The sequence below is a fragment of the Sceloporus undulatus genome, chromosome 5, assembly GCF_019175285.1.
Source record: "Sceloporus undulatus isolate JIND9_A2432 ecotype Alabama chromosome 5, SceUnd_v1.1, whole genome shotgun sequence".
NCBI lineage: Eukaryota > Metazoa > Chordata > Lepidosauria > Squamata > Phrynosomatidae > Sceloporus > Sceloporus undulatus.
The window spans coordinates 64,735,630-64,753,167 of NC_056526.1; the positions used below are offsets into that span (position 1 = coordinate 64,735,630).

The 17,538-nt window shown below is 38.6% G+C and overlaps 1 protein-coding gene across 1 annotated transcript in view; it reads right to left on the reverse strand.

Annotated features, from left to right (window-relative positions):
• Positions 1–17,538, reverse strand: part of CNTN1 (contactin 1) — a 219,719-nt gene that overhangs the window by 46,837 nt on the left and 155,344 nt on the right. Inside the window, 8 exon segments of the mRNA XM_042469611.1 lie at positions 501–618; positions 2,958–3,082; positions 5,925–6,106; positions 7,037–7,133; positions 7,614–7,820; positions 9,758–9,853; positions 11,184–11,362; positions 13,279–13,404. Coding sequence (XP_042325545.1) covers positions 501–618; positions 2,958–3,082; positions 5,925–6,106; positions 7,037–7,133; positions 7,614–7,820; positions 9,758–9,853; positions 11,184–11,362; positions 13,279–13,404 — 1,130 coding nt within the window.

Genomic DNA, 17,538 nt, shown 5'->3' on the forward strand with positions numbered 1-17,538 from the left:
CACAACAAAATAATGTATAGTAAAATATCACACCCATAAAAATATAAATATGTGAAGTCAAAAATGTCATTTAAGCATTTTCCTACCACACACAATACAGAACCGCTTAGACTGGAAATTAGAATTCCAGTGTCCCAGGGAAATGAAAATGGCTTGCAAATAACATCAGGAGGCATCCAGATAAAGTCTCCTGGGAACCAAGCTTTGCATTATCAGGGTGTCTCCATAAAAATCATATTTCACGTGAAACAATCTACTATCTCCTTCAAGTGGTGGGAGCATTCAGAGGAGGCCCTTGTAGTAAGATGTTAGAGTTTACAAAGTCACAGATGGAGTCACAAAGTCATACAGGTATATTTAGTTCCACAATATAAAAGATTTTAGAAGACCAAACTAGTGATTTAAATTGAGCTCAGAAATAACCAATGCCACTGACAACGCATAACATATTTTATTTACAATGGTTTGAAATAATGCAAAATATTTTTTTAAAAACTAACCAATAACTTTCAGCTCTGCATTTGAATAAATCATTCCATGTATATTCTCTGCAACACATTGATACATGCCACTGTCTTCATTCTTCAGGCTAGAAAATCTCAAGTCTCCCTTCCAGTACTAAAAAAAAAAGACACAAGAAGAAAAATTTCATTTAGGTTTTGGGCAGGAGAGGTTTCATATCTCCTTAAAGTCCTTTTCCACAATGGATGTGCATTTGAGGACAGCAATCTGCTCAAGTATCTTCTCCTTACTGTTGCACATGAAACTACAAGGTGTGGTGATTTGTGCATCAGAGCTTGAAAAGTGTATTATTTAAATATATATCTCCCAGAATGCCCCAGCAACCGCTATGGACTCGATAGTATCTCCCTTAATGCACCATGATGAGTGCATAATATATTTATACTGACACAGTAGATAAGATATGGAAAATGTGGAACAAAATTTATGTGCTTTTAGTACAGTGGGCCTTTCCCTTATGCCGGGGATCTGTTTCAGATCCCCCCACATAAGGGGAATTCTGCACATGCTCGCACCCCATTGCAAAGAATGGGTCATGTGCTTGCGTGCTACGGGCACATGTGCCATTTGTCTAATGGCAGTGCAGCTTCAGCATAAGCTTGAAGCCACGTATTGTGTGCTCGCATATGGTGTGGGTGCCCTGTATATGAGTACAATTGTATGCATGTGCAAAAAGAAGTAAGCCTCATTAACTTCAGTCCCCATATAAGTATAGGCAGGATTGCAGCATAATTTCCCTTTATTTGCTAATATCAAAATATATCTGTTTGAGAAAGGTAATTGTTAAATTCTGTGTTTGACAAATGATGGAGAACGAGCTACATTGGAGCCTTAGAGGAGGTGAGTGATTGATATAGCTCAAGTATATGCAATCTAAAGGTCTCACCATCTATTGATTAATTGTATTTAAAAAACCAAGAGAAAATGATTTGTTCTTATTACATCTGTATTTTATTTTTCTTTATTTCAGCCTTTTACCTTCTGGAGGGGAATGCAAATAGACAGAAGTATCTGAGTTTGATAAATACAACATTCTCACAGCAATCAAGATACTTTGTTTTGTTCCATTCAGGACAATTACATGGTTTACTGTCTGAAAATAATGTGCTGCTTTTTGCAATCCTGTTTATAATCCTGTATGCAGATTATCTGTCAGAAATGCTATTCAGTTTGTTATATCACTTGTCTGTAAACTGACAAGTGAAGAAAGGAAAGTGCTTGTGAATGTGCTGACATCAGTTCTTTCCTGTATTTAAGAGAAGCAAAACAGTTTCTTATTAATCTAGATATTAGCATTCATGTTACTTCAGTGATGTTGTGCCATGTATCAGTGCTAGCCATTGCTGGTCCCTTGTTTCCAGGAAAGAAAGAAACAACTGTAGCCAATGTGTAGAAATATGGTGATGGTGTCTGGCATACTGGGGAAATAATAATAGCCAGCCCCCCACATTAGAAAGCTTGGGAGAACTGAAATATGTGGTCCTGATGCTTGGATCAGGTTTTGGAAGTTAAAGGTCAACCAATACCTTCTGAGAAATTCTCAGAGAAACATCATGAGAGACATCATGAGAGACATCATGAGATTTTAAAAACTATGTGACAAATCTAGCACAACCATATTGCAGCAAAAAGAAATAAGGAACATGGAAAGAGGAAATGCATCCCACTACCAAAATGGGCTGCTCCTTGGCTGCAGTTTAGTTTTAAATGATGCTGTCTCCAACCTTTCCTAGTAAAGAGTCCTTTCCATGCTTCATATTTAAAATGTCTGCCAGCCATTTTGAGTATGCCACTCTAAAACAGGGCTGCAGAAGTGAGGGGGCATTCTTCACATAAGACTACTTTTCATATATTTTCTGAACAAGTGAATGCCAGTTGAAGATGCAACTTTTCTGAAATCAGTATTTACTAGCCCATGAATTCAGAAACATTGTAATAATAGTGAAAGGTTGTACACTGAGTAAAGGGTCATGCGGATGGGGCAAAAATAGCAGCCAGAGACTGCTCCTACCCCAATTGGAGCGGGGTTGCTGCAACCGCTAAGCATGGGCCTGACTGGGCCACTGCCATGCTCTCGAATAGGCCACTGGCAAGGAGTGGACTTTCCCTGCTTCTTCTTGTGCTGGCTTTTCCCGACTGGGTGTGCGGCTTTCCTGCCTGTCTACTTCAGGCCTAGGATGTTTATATTTGTTGGTTTGTTTTAAAATAAGTATTTTCCACTAATAATAAATTAATTCCTTGTGTTTACAGGGAGCAGTACAAAGAGAACATAATTATTTTCAGTGGAACAACAGGTGAAAACAGGCATTTCACAACCAAAAAGAAAACTGAGATAAAGGTATGCCAGAGACACATTTTCAGAAACATTTTTGTACTTAGGGGTATTATTTATCAAATATATAGTTTTTTACTACTAGAAAGTAATCTAAGCCTACCGGTATTCCATCCTTCAGCCATCGGATTGTTGGAATAGGTTTGCCTGCAGCGACACATGGCCAGTGAAACTCACTGCCTAAATCTCTTTCTGTGTCATTAATGTGTTCCACCCATTCTGGATATGCTGAAAGGCAAAGAAAATACAACTCTTGTATTTTATGCATGCTTGAAATCAATTGCTTACTTGTTTTACAAGCTAACATGTTGTTTCAATCCCTACCTACTTATCTCCTGGATCAGCCTAGTCCTATGCTGAGACTGTTGATAAGAACATGTTATGCCTTACAGTTATTTTGAGCCTTCTCCACCCTTACCATACTTTGCAATGTTAATAAATTCTAATGTCTCTCTCATCTTATCTTTTCCTTTCACTACATGACATACTTAATGGACAATCCTCATTTTGAATTTATGTATGAACAAGCAGTTACACCATCTCTTTGATGTGAAAAGGCAATCAACAAATATGTTTTTACACTTATGGAAACAAACATATGCCGTTGTCTAGTTCATTAAATCATGGTTCCCTTGTGCTCATGCTTCCATCAGGCTCTTCCCTTATCAATCATCAGAAGAGTCTGGAAACACCTGCTTCCTCTTTTGAACAAATGATTAATCTCTATCATGTCCAACTTCAGGAAGCTAATTTGTTTAAATTCTACCACAGATGGTTTGAACCATACTTTAAAATAGGCATAGATGATATATCCAGATGTTCAACTGCAATTCCCATCACACATCCTCTATAATTAACTGCCAGGACTGATGGGAATTGCTGTCCAATACAGAGGGCCCTTGGTATCTTCTTGGGTTTGGTTCCAGGACCCCCCCCCGTAGATTTCAAAATCTATGGATGCTCAAACCTCATTAAATACAATGATATAGTAAAATGGTGTCCCTTATATAGAAGGCAAAATCAAGGTTTGGGTTGGGTTTTTGTTTTGTTTTTTGGAATTTCTATATTTTAAAAATATTTTAAAGCCATGGATGCTTGAATCTGTTGATTAAAAAAAATGTGGGTATGGAGGGCTTGCTTTAATATTTGGAGAGCTACATGTTTTTCATCCCTGGTTTAAACACACCATAGCTGTCTGAGTTCAGAATTAAATGTAAACTGCATTTTCACAATTCTATCTTCTCTTATGGGATGCGGGGGAGGAGGAAGGCTCACTTCAGTCGATTCACAAACCAGAAACCATGGTCTCCCATTAGATTTCTCCACTCCATCCATGTTGAGGCATTACTCAGTTCATATTCCTCTGAGATGACCTCTGAGCTGAAGAGAACCTAGCCCTACCCTTTACACCATTGCTTTCCTCACATGGAAAGTGACATGTCTGAAAGGTGAGATTCGTGTTCTGATAGAGGTGCTTCACAAGGATCTTGCTCATGTGGGAAGCCTTCATGTGAAAAGGGATGTCTGCTCTTTCACCAGATCTCTTTCAGTATGAGAAAAACAATGATGGAAGAGGTAGGGCTAGGAATTCCTCTGTCCATCTGTTGAAGAAACTAGGATGAGTGGAAGTGGGACAGGAGATAAGCCTGGTACACCAGAGACCTGTGTCATGTTTTTAAAAAACATAGATCTAGACAAAATGAAAACTGTGAGGAAGGCAAAGGCTAATGAAACAATATATATATATATCCCTAGATGCATTTTCGAAGAAGACTTCACATAGTTTCTGTGTGTTGTGTGCCTTCAAGTCATTTCCAACTTGTGGTGACCCCAAGAAGGCAATCATCATGGTTCTTGGCAAGATTTATTCAGAGGTGGTTTGCCATTGCCTTTCCCTGAGACTGAGCACATTTGACTTGCCCAAGTTCACCCAGCGGGTTTCATGGCTTAGTAGGAATCAAACCCTGGTCTCCAGAGCTGTAGTCCATCACTCAAACTACTATATCACGTTGCTTCTCTTACATCTTTAGGAGGCTCAAAATATTTCTTTTTCACTTATGCAAAGCTTATTTAGCCTGGCTGTTTCATTTCACATGTGCATATTGTCAATTTATTTTAATTAAATTTGTTGAACTGCTCTATTTTTTCTGTGGTGTAGGAACCTATCCCTATTCTTTCCATGCTATTTCAGACTCTGGTACCAAATTTTTGGTTAAAGAAGTAGTGCCCAGGAATACATCTACTCCATTAACTGAAGTATCTCTCTCTCTCTCTCTCTGTGTATATGATTATTTTTGAGTGATTTTTGTGTGAGGCTTTCCTTAAAATTACACATTAATGCTAACAGGAGGGAATGTACTTATTTATGAATGAATACATAAAAAATTACTAAGAACCAAAATAGACTGAACCCATCTCTAATCTCCACACAGTAAGAACTGAATAAGTGATGCCTTTATTAAGGTGGAAGGTTGGTGGTGATATTTCTTTACAACCTTCAGTTTTACAGTTAACTGATCTTTGTGTTACTAATTGTCTCACAGAGTAGTCAGAATTTAAACACCAGTTCTGAAAAGTTGTACTGTTCATTAACAGCAATAGGAATAGCATTTACATTTCTATATTGCTTAATAGTGAACTAAGAACACTTTAAGCAGTTTGTGGGTTTTTTGGGCTATGTGGCCATGTTCTAGAAGAGTTCTAGAACATGGCCACATAGTCCGAAAAACCCACAAAAAACTATAGATGCCAGCTATGAAAGCCTTCGACTTCACATCGGTTTACAATCTGTAAGTCAATTGCCCCCAACACACTGGGGACTCATTTTACTGACCTATGAAAGGATGGAAGGTTGAGTCAACCTTTCAGTCCTGGGATCGAATTCACAACATTGTGGCTGCCATACTGGCATTTAACCACTGTGCCACAAGGGTTCATTGCATTTAGGTTTGCACACTGCACTTAGGTTTCATAAATGCTGTAACTGAAATATAGCTTTTTTCATGGTATAAGATGTAACAGACATGGGATAAGATGTACAGTTTTCACTGTTAAAAAGCATTATACTTACCTTGAACATAAACTTTTGCTGAATGCTTATCTTTCCCTCTATGATTTTCAGCTTCACATTCATATGTCCCTTCATCTTCAAACTGAATATTGTAGATCCTGAGAACTGCACCAGACATACTTATATCTGCACTAGTTGGCATAGGTTCCAGATATTTATTCCATCTAATCTCAGGAACAGGGCTTTGGGAAAGAAAACAGAAGAAATACAAATACAGGAGCATGGCATCCTACTCCACAAAATTCACCTCTTCAAGAAACCCTTTCTTAAACCAATCAAATTCTCACTTCATTGCTTTCCTGATATGTTCCTACCACTTCTTACCACTGTCAACTGTGTTAAAAATTAGAAAGTTTAGCATGTCTATACACAGCTGTTGCTAGTTTGCATGAGTTTAGGCACAGCATGTCTTAGTGGCATTTCCTGTTTGTTGGTCATTGTAGAAATAACGCAATGTGACACTGGTTTAAGTGCTTTAGCTCCATTCTATGGAATCCTGGAATATGTAATTTTACAAGGTCTTTTTTCTTCTCTGCCAAAGAATGCTGGTGTCTCACAAAACTACAAATCCCAGGATTCTGTAGGATGGAGCCTTGAAAGTTCAAGTGGTGTGAAAATGCATTATTTCTACAGTGTAGATACACCCACAGGCACAACTTCTCTCTTTCTGCATTAGTTACTCTGTAGAAAATCTACAAAACCCTCCATTTTGTATGCTGTAGTTCTATCTCTCTCCTTCATGCTGAACAGCATTGACTTCCAGAAATGCTGATTTTTGTTTCCCTTTAAAAGGGTTAACATCCTGGGAAACTCAAATTGCACCCCACAGTTCTTCTACCTCATTTTTACTTGGAATCAGTTTGGTTAACTGACAGTTTTTAAAACCTTTAGCCTTTAAGGTCCTGCAGAGAGTTAGTGCCTGGAAGAACTTTTTCCCCTAGACCAGTAAAACTAGTGCACTGCTCTTAACATGGCATGACTGCTTAGTTAAAATCAGCAGTTGAAGCCACTTAAATCTTTGTGCAAAGCAGCCCTAAGGTTGCCATCTCCCTGCCCAGTTTAAGGCTACCCAAACATTTTCATATGTGTAACTAAATTCAAAGCCTACTTACTTTCCAAGTGCAAAACACTCCAGTGTCACATTTTGTCCTAAAAGTGCATATGTGTCTTTAAACTTCACTCTGATATCTGGAAGATAGCCTTTTGTACCTATTGTGAAGGGAGAAGCAATCATCATCAGCAGCAGCCTGTCGTCCAAGACCAATACATTAAACTAAACATATGATCTTCCACATATTCATACCATGTTTGTATCAAAATCATTTGGCAGGAAGTTTTAAACAATTAAGCTCACTTTGGGTAGTTTGGTCAACTGCATGGGATCAGTTGATCCCATGCATGGGAGTTAAGAGAAATTCCAGACCAGATTCTTCAACAGAATATATATGGTTCGTGTTAATGAAATATAAAATTATGCCTTCAAGGGATAATCTCGCTCTGCCGTCTGACTTAACATTTGTGTAAACTGATGCCATGTTGAGAGAAATTATAAATTTTGTCTCAAAGCTGAAGCAAAATGCACAAACATTTAGTTTTAAATACACAGAACTAAGAAATGCTGCAACTAAAAGAAAGGCGAGCAGCCAAAAAGGACTTCTGTTATATAAGATACCCTGGATATATACTTACGATCTGCTTGAGGAATAAGTGGAATGAAACTGCTGAACACACTCTTAGTGATTGAATTGCTGGTCACAAAACAAGAGTAGTTGCCTTTGTCTGATGCTTCCACTTTGGCAATGTAGAGATTGCCATTTGATTGTGAAACATATCGCCGTTTATCCAAAGTAATGAATTCTGGGAAATCATTAAGAACCCATCGATAACTCAGATCATCTGGAAAGAAAGAAAAGCATTTTAATTAAAACTAGAAGAGAATATATCCTGACAAGAATTTATGGACACAAATACTTAGTATTTTACTGAGTTTAAAGCTATTGGATATGTGAATCAGTATTGTCTAAGCTGACTAACAGAGGTTCTTGAACATGTCAGGGAATTTTCTTACCTAGATTTCTTTTTAACTAGAGATGCTCATCAATTGAACCTTCAACTTAATATAAGAAGATCTTGTACACTGCTCAAACCCATAACATTAACATATACAGTCAGCCTTCTATATCCACGGATTCTTCATCTATGGATTCAAGCATCTACAGCTTGAACATATTTTTAAACAAGTATAAATTTCAAGCAGCAAACCTTGATTTTGCCATTTTATATAAGGGTCGCCATTTTACTATGCCATTGTATTTAATGGGATTTGAGCATTCACAGATTTTGGTATCCATGAAGGGCCCTTGAACCAAAGCCTAGCAGATACCAAGGGCCCACTGTACCGCATCATATGAACATAAGAAGCTGCCTTACACCAAATAACTAGTTTAGTATTGTCTATATTGACCACCAGCAGCTTACCAAGGCTGAGGATGGTAGCTCTCTAAGGTTATTTTTCAGGTCTACCTCGAAAGGATAGGATGGAATCAGAGAGTTATGCAAATTACCCGATTGCTCAGAAGTTTTACAAAAGATTTTTTTCTGCTAAGAAGGTATTGTTTCATTTAAATGATGAAACGGGAACATGGCCTCATAGCCCAAAAAAACCCACAAAAAACTACTGAATAAACAGTTGCCTATCTCAAGCAAGCAGATGGAACTTGTCTCCTCACTGTTTTCTGCTTTTCAGTACTCTCTTCACTGTTGTCTACATACTAGCCAGGTAGAAACTAGTGCAAAAACAAAGAATCCATAGTGTAACATTCGGGTTTCATCATTTAAATGAATCAATACCTTCTTAGCACAAAAGATTCTTTTGCAAAACTTCTGAGCAATGAGGTCATCTGCATACCTCTCTGACTTTTTATGATCAAGTTATTTGATTGTGGTTGGTTTACTTCTATATGCTGGTCCTTGATTGTCATGTTGAATCTGATGGTGCTGTTCTGATCTTGTTTGGAATGTAGCTTCCAAAATCAGATGGAAACAAATGTCTTTAGGGTATTTAAGCCCTCATACATATGATCTTAGTGTCTACCTTTTTTAAGGAAGTGAATTTAGAATATTTGACTTTTCATCATATCCAGCAACAATGTGAACTCAGAATAAAAAAAAAGTTCAGCAGTTGTGAAACACCTTTTGTAAATCATCTCGATCATTTATCCCATTCTATTTTTTGAAGCCAAAAAAAGATCTTGTTCCACAGCAAAGGCTGCCCTTTACATTCTTCTAGTTCCACTCCAATTCATAATATGTTTCTGCCTCCAAGTAACTTCAAGCTGATACCTGTCACAACAAGACTGCCCTATGCCTATTTCATTTAGCCCAATACTTCAGAGATTCCATGAGGGGATTTACACTAATTCATATGTAACATATATTTGCACACAGGCAAATGCAATTTTTATGCTATAAGATGGTATTGAGTATATTCAATTTATGACTGAAAAGACTTCTTTCCATTTGTGGGAATACATATTAGACAGACAAAGTTCATCCAATTCTATATGAATGAAGTTACATACAAAGTTCACGAAGCTTAATAAATAATAGCTTTTAAAGCAACCAGACACAGTTCCTCTTAAATCTGAAGAAAACCACTACATTCTAAAGAAATAAAAGATGTCAAGCAGCAAAGCCGACTGGCACTTCTCATATTACAGGACTTAAGCAGCTTATGCAGCTTATATAGTAATATTCAAAGTTAGTGATTTTGTAATCATATTAGTTTCTGTCCTGTACTTCCAATGAAATCTGGAAAATATGGATTTAATTACCTGGATAATGAGGTGGAGGGTTACAGAGAAGGACAGCACCTACACCTTCCCGTACTTTTACAGCGTGTCTCTCTTCAGGTGTAAAAGGATATAGATCTATTTGGGAGAACGTGCAAGTGTTATATGATCATATTATAACATGCCGGTTATATTACAGAAATATACACAAATAATGTATCAAGAAGAAATTCACACGTGATACAAAGATATATGAAAAGATGCAGACAACAATACAGATAAATATTAGTTATTTTTCTGAGTAATTGCTTTCCTTCTTCCCCTCCAAAATAATACTACAATGAGCTAAAATAATATTCCTGTTTAGTCTTTACCTTTTCCCCTCTGATTTCCATATCTAACAAAAGGATAACTACCGTATATACTCAACTATAAGTATCCTATCAATTTATGTGCACCCATGAATTACATAGGGTTTTCTTAGGCAAGTACTCAGAGGTGGTTTGCTGCTGCCTTCCTCTGAAATATAGCTTATAGCATCTGGGATTCATTGACTGAAATGTTAGTACCTTTATTTATTGATTTAGATTCATATCCCACTTTTCTCATGAACCGAGCATATTCTTCTTGTCACCTTTTGAAAGAATGGCATTGTGTGGCAATAGATAATCCATCTTTTGTTTAGCTAAAAGCCAGCAGATATTTTTCAAGGCTCCACAATATTTTTGTAGCTTCTACCAACAGCACACACTTAGCTGTAAGGTGGAGCAGTAGGAGGGAAAATATTCTGCCATCCCATCTATTCCTTCTTCCTCTGTATGACAAAAAGGGGAACACTTCAAAATGGCACGCAGGTAGGATGATACCTCGGTGATAGGGGAGACTGGCTTACAGCAAGGCGTCTTGATAGCTAGAAGCTCCAAAAGGCATGCTTTATGGAATGGATACTGTTTTATTGACTTGCACTGATGGTCTTTGGCACTTTCTCATCAAATGTAAGTAAGGAGATCTATGGAGAAGAGCCATCACAAGTCTTCCAAGACTCTCATCAAAGAGAAAAATAAAACGCCCCTGGAGATATGAGGATCACAGAGCAACTTGACAAAAGCTCTAAAAATTATTATTATTTTCTTCAAAAGCTCTAAAAATTATCTCTAAAGCTCTAAAAACTATTGTGAGGAATTGCTACTCCCCATGGTAGGTACTGGTAGATTGATACCAGCTATGATGGAAGTGGCTGCTTCCTCAGTATCTATTTTACAACTATGTACACTATAGATATATTTTTGTTCTCCCAGACCTATAAATGCATTTTGTTTGGCATTAATTTATACATTTAAGCCCACGTGATAACTGAATCATATGATAACTTAACCAACATTAGGGAAACAGTGTTTATAAAGCAACAATTATAAAGCAATTTAAAATTTAAACAGTTTCATTTGTTAAGACGGTAACTACTGCTTACATCCAAAATTCAGAGTTGCTTCTCGGCTCCTTATAGTTCCATGTACATTGTATGCTATGCAAACGTATGTTCCTTCATCCCTTGATTTTTCAGGGTTATTGATTTCCAGGTTACCTCCTATCATAACATGATGCTCCTTTGCAATTTTAATATCAATATCCCAATTGTTACGCTGCCACCTGTTAAGAGAGATTTAATTTTTACTGAAATGTAAACATGTAAACAGACCTACTCATTCACCACATTATACCCCCATCTGTCTGCTCCTGTACTTTAAATATGGTCAGGTACCTAGGTAAGACTGATGGACTGTGCACAGTGACCTGACCACCTCAACTTTGCACATGCCAGTCCGAACTTTTGCATTTCTGACCATTCTGTATCGGCAGAGAGAACTGTTGAGGGCTTTTATTTACATTTCAAGACCATGGAGAGGTTCTCAGCAAACATTTCTGCTCAATGGGAGACCACAGATGCTGAGATGAAAGACTAAGTACTCAAACTCTCACACATAGCATTCTGAGTTTTCATTTGATTACAGCTTCTGCAACCTTGGCTGAATGGACAAATTTCTTTCTCTGGATTTATGCCAGTACTGACAAATTCATGCAGCCTTTTCAGCCTGTGAAACAGACACCCTATGTTGCCCTTTTCTGCTCCTCCCCTGACCCAAAATGTTGAACTGCCTCACCTGGAAGCCTCCAGGAGCAGAATTTCATCTTTCAAACAGCATGCAGAACCCAGCCGTGCTGCTTCACCTGGAAAATTATCTATTCTTTAATACCAGAAGTAGACTTTCAGCCTGCTCCCAGGTTTCTTCCTTTCTTCCTTTGTTTATTTAGCAGTCCATGCAGCCCTTAGAGCAGTGATTCCCAAACTCTGGTTCCCTAGGCATTTTGGACTTCAGCTCCCAGAAGCTTCAGCCATCTTGGCCAGTGGTCTGAGATTCTGGGAGCCAAAGTTCAAAATATCTGGAAGGCTAGACTTTGGGAATCACTGCCTTAGAGGATTGTAGGGGGTGGGAAACTTCTGTTGTACCCACCTCAGTTGCCCACTCCTGCTGTACATGCCCTCATTTTGAGCCAGCCACTACTGACTTGTAACTGCATTAAGGGGACTTGTATACCCACCAGCTGAGAGATGCTGATCCAGTGTGATTTGGGCTTGATATTATTGAAAGAGAACAAAAACAGAGGCTGACATGTGCTCAAAAGCTCATGACTGACCTACTATTCTGTATTGCCTCATGCCTGGGCTTTCTCTTTTACACTAGTGAAGTGTGTTGGAAAGATCAAGATACAACTTTGGCCACCAGGGGGAGTTTCCACTTCATAGCCAAACTTTTAAAGAGGAATTTATAGTTGCTTATCTGAGAATGCTCAGACTCAGTCAGAGCCTAAAATTAAATCTAAGATTTTTACAGAACACATACACTAGGGTAGAGCAGGATACAGTTTGCAAAAAAACAAAATTCACACATTGACTTGTACAGATATAGAGAATGGGAAAACTTACAGTAACTTACAGAAAACTTACAGTAATAAAAAAACAGTTCTAAACATTTGGATTTTCACGCATCCTCTGAACAAATATAAGCTGCTTTATAGGACAGGGGGTTTCACACACGGGTGAGGTAAGGCTAAATACAGTGGAATATGGTTGTGTATTTATCATTTATATGTGTGGAATGCTGCACCAGGAAAACAATGATTAGCAGGATATGAATGCCAATTTACTTCTCTACACACAACACACCACACAAGTCTTACACATCTACTAACAAAACAGACCAAGAGCTTAAAATCATTGTCAATTTCCCGTTCATCATCTCCCTCGTCACCCTTCATTTCTGTGTATACTATGTATTCCCATGAAGGAATGAGTGATTCTGACTGGTCCAAAGCTACCCGGACCAACATTACACATTTTCCAGACCTATTACCAAAATAAATTATTAGTTCAACTTAGAGTATATTTTTACTTCTGAGTAACCAATGATTTACTGGTCTGTCTACCTGAGATGAACAATTTGATTTGGCCAAGATCTCCAGTATGGAATTGAATTACAACTCCCTATACACTCACATTAACTTACTTGTAAGTAGGGGTAGGGATACCTCTGGCCTCTACAATTCATGGTAACTCTTCCTTCTGAGATTCTTCTGGGTAGACTGTATCAATGGGCTGTTCTTCAAAAATTGGCCCATCTCCTTTTGTTCATCTAAAAGAAATTGAAATACATTTACTTCTTTGGTTATTTAAATAAATTTAAAATATCGGTTTAGAGCAGATGCAACAGTCGAGATATATACTTGTAAATAATTTTAGTCCACCACACTACACACATCAACAACATTTAAATGCTGCAGATTCCCATTTTCCATTGTCAACACAGTATTTATATTATAAAAAGGACCCAGGAACTCTAGGGTGTAACATTCTAAGGTCCTTGGGTCTCTACTGAGCTGTCACAACAATACTGCCAAGAGGTGCCAAAGCTAATGGGGATTTGTGACATCTGTATGTCTGGAAGAACAGATGACTAAAATCTCTTCAGCAAAAGCCACCACCAGATGGTGATGACATCTTATGTCCTCTAGCTAGGTCCTTATAAACAGAAAAAATATAATCGAGTTTAGCTTCATTAGCAACATACCATTACCATATTCGGGAATTATAATTGCCATCTGACTAAAACTAAGAACTCATTTTTTTCGGACAGCAGCTGCTTCCAAATCTCAATCTGGAATGTCTAGAGTTCAACAACCCAGGGTTCAGTTCTGAGAAGGCTTATTAAGAATATTTATAAATTTTTTATCATGGATGAGAAAGGTGTCTCACATGCTGACATACTCAGTGTGAAAAATGTCAACCGCCAGAATATTTATCACATTCAGGACTTTAGAATAAAAATTTCAGAGGAGGGGGTTGTGCAAAAAAGTATATGGCCTTTGGAACTAAAATGTTTTGTGCAACCCTCCTCCAAAACACTTTGCATAAAAAGGGTAGTTTGTGAAAAATACAATCATTATACACTTCAGATCCACCACTGCCAAAATTAAAAATGTTAAAACTTAACAAAATATTTTATATGTTGCTCAGAAAAAAAAAATCTTGGTAATGAGGCAACTCAAGAATTTCGGGGGGGGGGGTGTTAGCCTGTGCTTTATAGATTATACCAAAGGGTTTGACTGTGTAGATCATGAAAAACTCTTAAAGAAATGGGTGTGTCAAAACACTGAATTGTAAAGAAAGCCAGTCTGAGACCACTTTAACTGCCCTGACTCAATGCTAGAGAATTCTGGGAACTGTCATATTGTGAGACATGTAGTTGTAGTGTGAGACATCTCTGGAGCCACAAGAAACTACAGTTCCCAGGATTCCCTAGCTCTGAGCCAGGGCATTTAAAGCAGTCTCAAACTGGATTATTTCTGCAGTGTGTTTTGGATCCTAATCTACCTCCTCAGATGCAGAAGTAAGTAATTTATTACATGGTAAGAAGCTTCCAAGGGGATGATACCGGAAAGTGAGATGGGAGAATTCTAAAATGCTCTCATCTAGTTTTATGACTGTATGACTATTTCCCAGAATAAGTAATAATTATTTAGAAGATACTGTATAATACAATAGCACTTTTTTTTTCTTTTAAAAAACACCTCTTTTCTCAAGCTTTATCCACTGGATAAAATATTGTATTCTTCTTTGGAATCAGCCTTAAAAGTGTAACATGGGCACGTTACACACCGCCTGTTTGGGGCGGCCTGTATCCGGCCCTTTCCCCGCCAGATCGGGGCCTCAGCTGCCACAACTGCAACCTCTGAGGTCCCAATCCACCACTTTCAAGGCCGCGGGGAAGCGGCAAAAGGCTGCTTCCCCACGGCCTGGAAAAGGGTGTCCTTGGGACTTCATGCCCCAAGGACACCCGACGGCGGCATGGATGCTGAGAAAGGGGCCGCTTGGCCCCTTTCTGCTTTGCGTTGCTGGTGCAGCCGTCTGAAGGCTGCGCCAGTGACGCAAACCTGGAAGGAGCTCCGAAATGGAGCTCCTTCTGGCTACGCAGAAAGGGCGGCCCAGGTGCCCTCGCATGGCACCAGGATGTCACTTCTGTGCCGCCCCATTTGGAGGCGGCGCGGTGGTGACATCCCCATGGCGGTGCCCATGTAACTAAGGTTAGGGTGTCTGGCATGGACGCCTTTTCCTAACCCTAGTATGTCCTGGGGATGTACTTTACGTCTGTCTGCAACGGGGCATGGAGGCATATCTCACTCATTTCAACTAAAGCTAAGGACACCACATAACCATTTTTTTATTACAGGAGAACAAGTTTAGTTCCATTCACAAAATCAGTAGGAGCTAATATTCAGCATTACAGTCCTCTGTGCAAACAATGAACAGAAATAGAAGATTGTCTACAGATATAATAGAAGCCATGATATTAATTTTAGGATTATTTTTCTTACTTGTAAATATACGTAAGGTAAATTAGAAGAACTATACATAGCAAATTTATCAAAAGCATGTGGCTTCACTGCATTTTAGCAGGACCAATCAACATTCTCTAGTATCAAGAGAATTATGTTTTTGCGTTCAGGCAATGACAAGATATTTCGCATAAAACTCATACATTATTTAAAAAAGAGAGAGGTTAACCTTTGGGATAAGATTAATACTCTGGATATTTACGTCATAGAAAATTCCCCTGATCATAGCAAACTAGCTTTGACTCTAAGCAACTTCTATGTCATTTAAAAAAACTGTACTCTCAATTCACCTGAAGAAAATACATATATTAAAAGCTTTATCTGTATCTGAATATTTCAGAGTGGGAAAAAACCTGATGCTCTGCATACTGGTGAAATATGTATTTCTGACGATTTCAAAACTCTGCAGGATGGCTTTAATTGCACATTACTAAGACAGCTACATAAGTATCTGGATTGCAGATATCACCTTTAGTGAGATCCGATCAACTCTCTGGTATGGAATGTTCTTGATCAGTTTCTAGCACTGAATATATTCAGACTGGTAGAAAACCACTTGCTAGATGTCAGTGTATGTGTTCTTTTGGGGGGGGGGGGGGAATCATTGAAATGTATCTATGTGGTGAACTAGTCTATGTAGCTGTAACCTCCTGCATGTCAGGAGAGATAAGGGGACATTAGAGAGGCTGACTGCTTACTCTGTCATTCCTAGATGATTATCTACAAGATAGTTATTAAGAACAATAACAGTAAGAAGAGGAGAAGGAAGTGTGTTTGTCTGCCTGCCTCAGACACAGCATCAAAAAAGTGACAGCTGAACATCTGACACTTGGCAGCATACTAAGAGAACTAGGTGACCAGATGGCACATACCAGACTCTTCAGAGGAGAACTCCTCAATAATAAGGCTCCTCTCCAAGAACAAGATGCTTTGAGGTCTGGTTCAGGTGAGGCTGTGGAGAAGTTAACTATACCCATGAACAAAACAACCTTCATTTCCCTTCCAACTGCTGGATTCTACTGATGTAAAACCCACTGCCTGGTTTGAGTTCTGGACCATGACACTGGATTCTGCTCATGGAAATTCAGTGGGTGACCTTGGCCAAGTCACACTCTCAGACTCAAATCCCCTCTGAATAAATCTTGTGAAGAAACCCCTTGATAGATTCCCTTAGGGGTCACTATAAGTCAGAAATGGCTTGAAGGCACACAGCAAGAACAACTACTAGATTTTGCTAGCAGTAGAAGGGAGAGATAATGGGAAGGGAAGGGGTGCAGGTAGAAGTCTGCTGAGGCTGCCATCTATCTTATACTCACTTACTCAACAGTGAACCTCATCAAACCCAATGGTACTTGGTTCTGAAAGGGGATTTAAATGATTACATTGTTAATTATTTTAAAGGAAAGTAGCGCTATGTCAAATGTGCAAAAGCTTCCCCAGAATTTAGAGAGGCTGGTTCTCAGGCCCATTTTTTTAGACAAAGAAGATGTAGTAGAAATTAGTGCCTTTCTGTAGGAAGTATTTCTTCCATTACTATGCTGTAATGATATATTTCTCTCATAACTGAATTCTGTTACTACTATCATCAATTTGCAGTGGTTTGCAAAGTGTGAGGGCCCCGCAGGCCTTCCCACCCCCTTCTTGTAGTTCCTGCTTAACCTCCTTACTGCCTATCCTCACTCAGTCCCCAGCAGCAATCTTTATAGGTTCTTTCAAACACTCCCACCCCTCCTTTCCATTCCCTCTCAATTGAATCTCTGCTTTAAATCCTCATTCCTCAATCCTTCCAACAGATCCCTGTTTTAAATCTTCTTTGCTCAACCCCCTTTAACAGAAAACTCATTGATCTCTCAAAATGCTCCCATTGCTCCTTC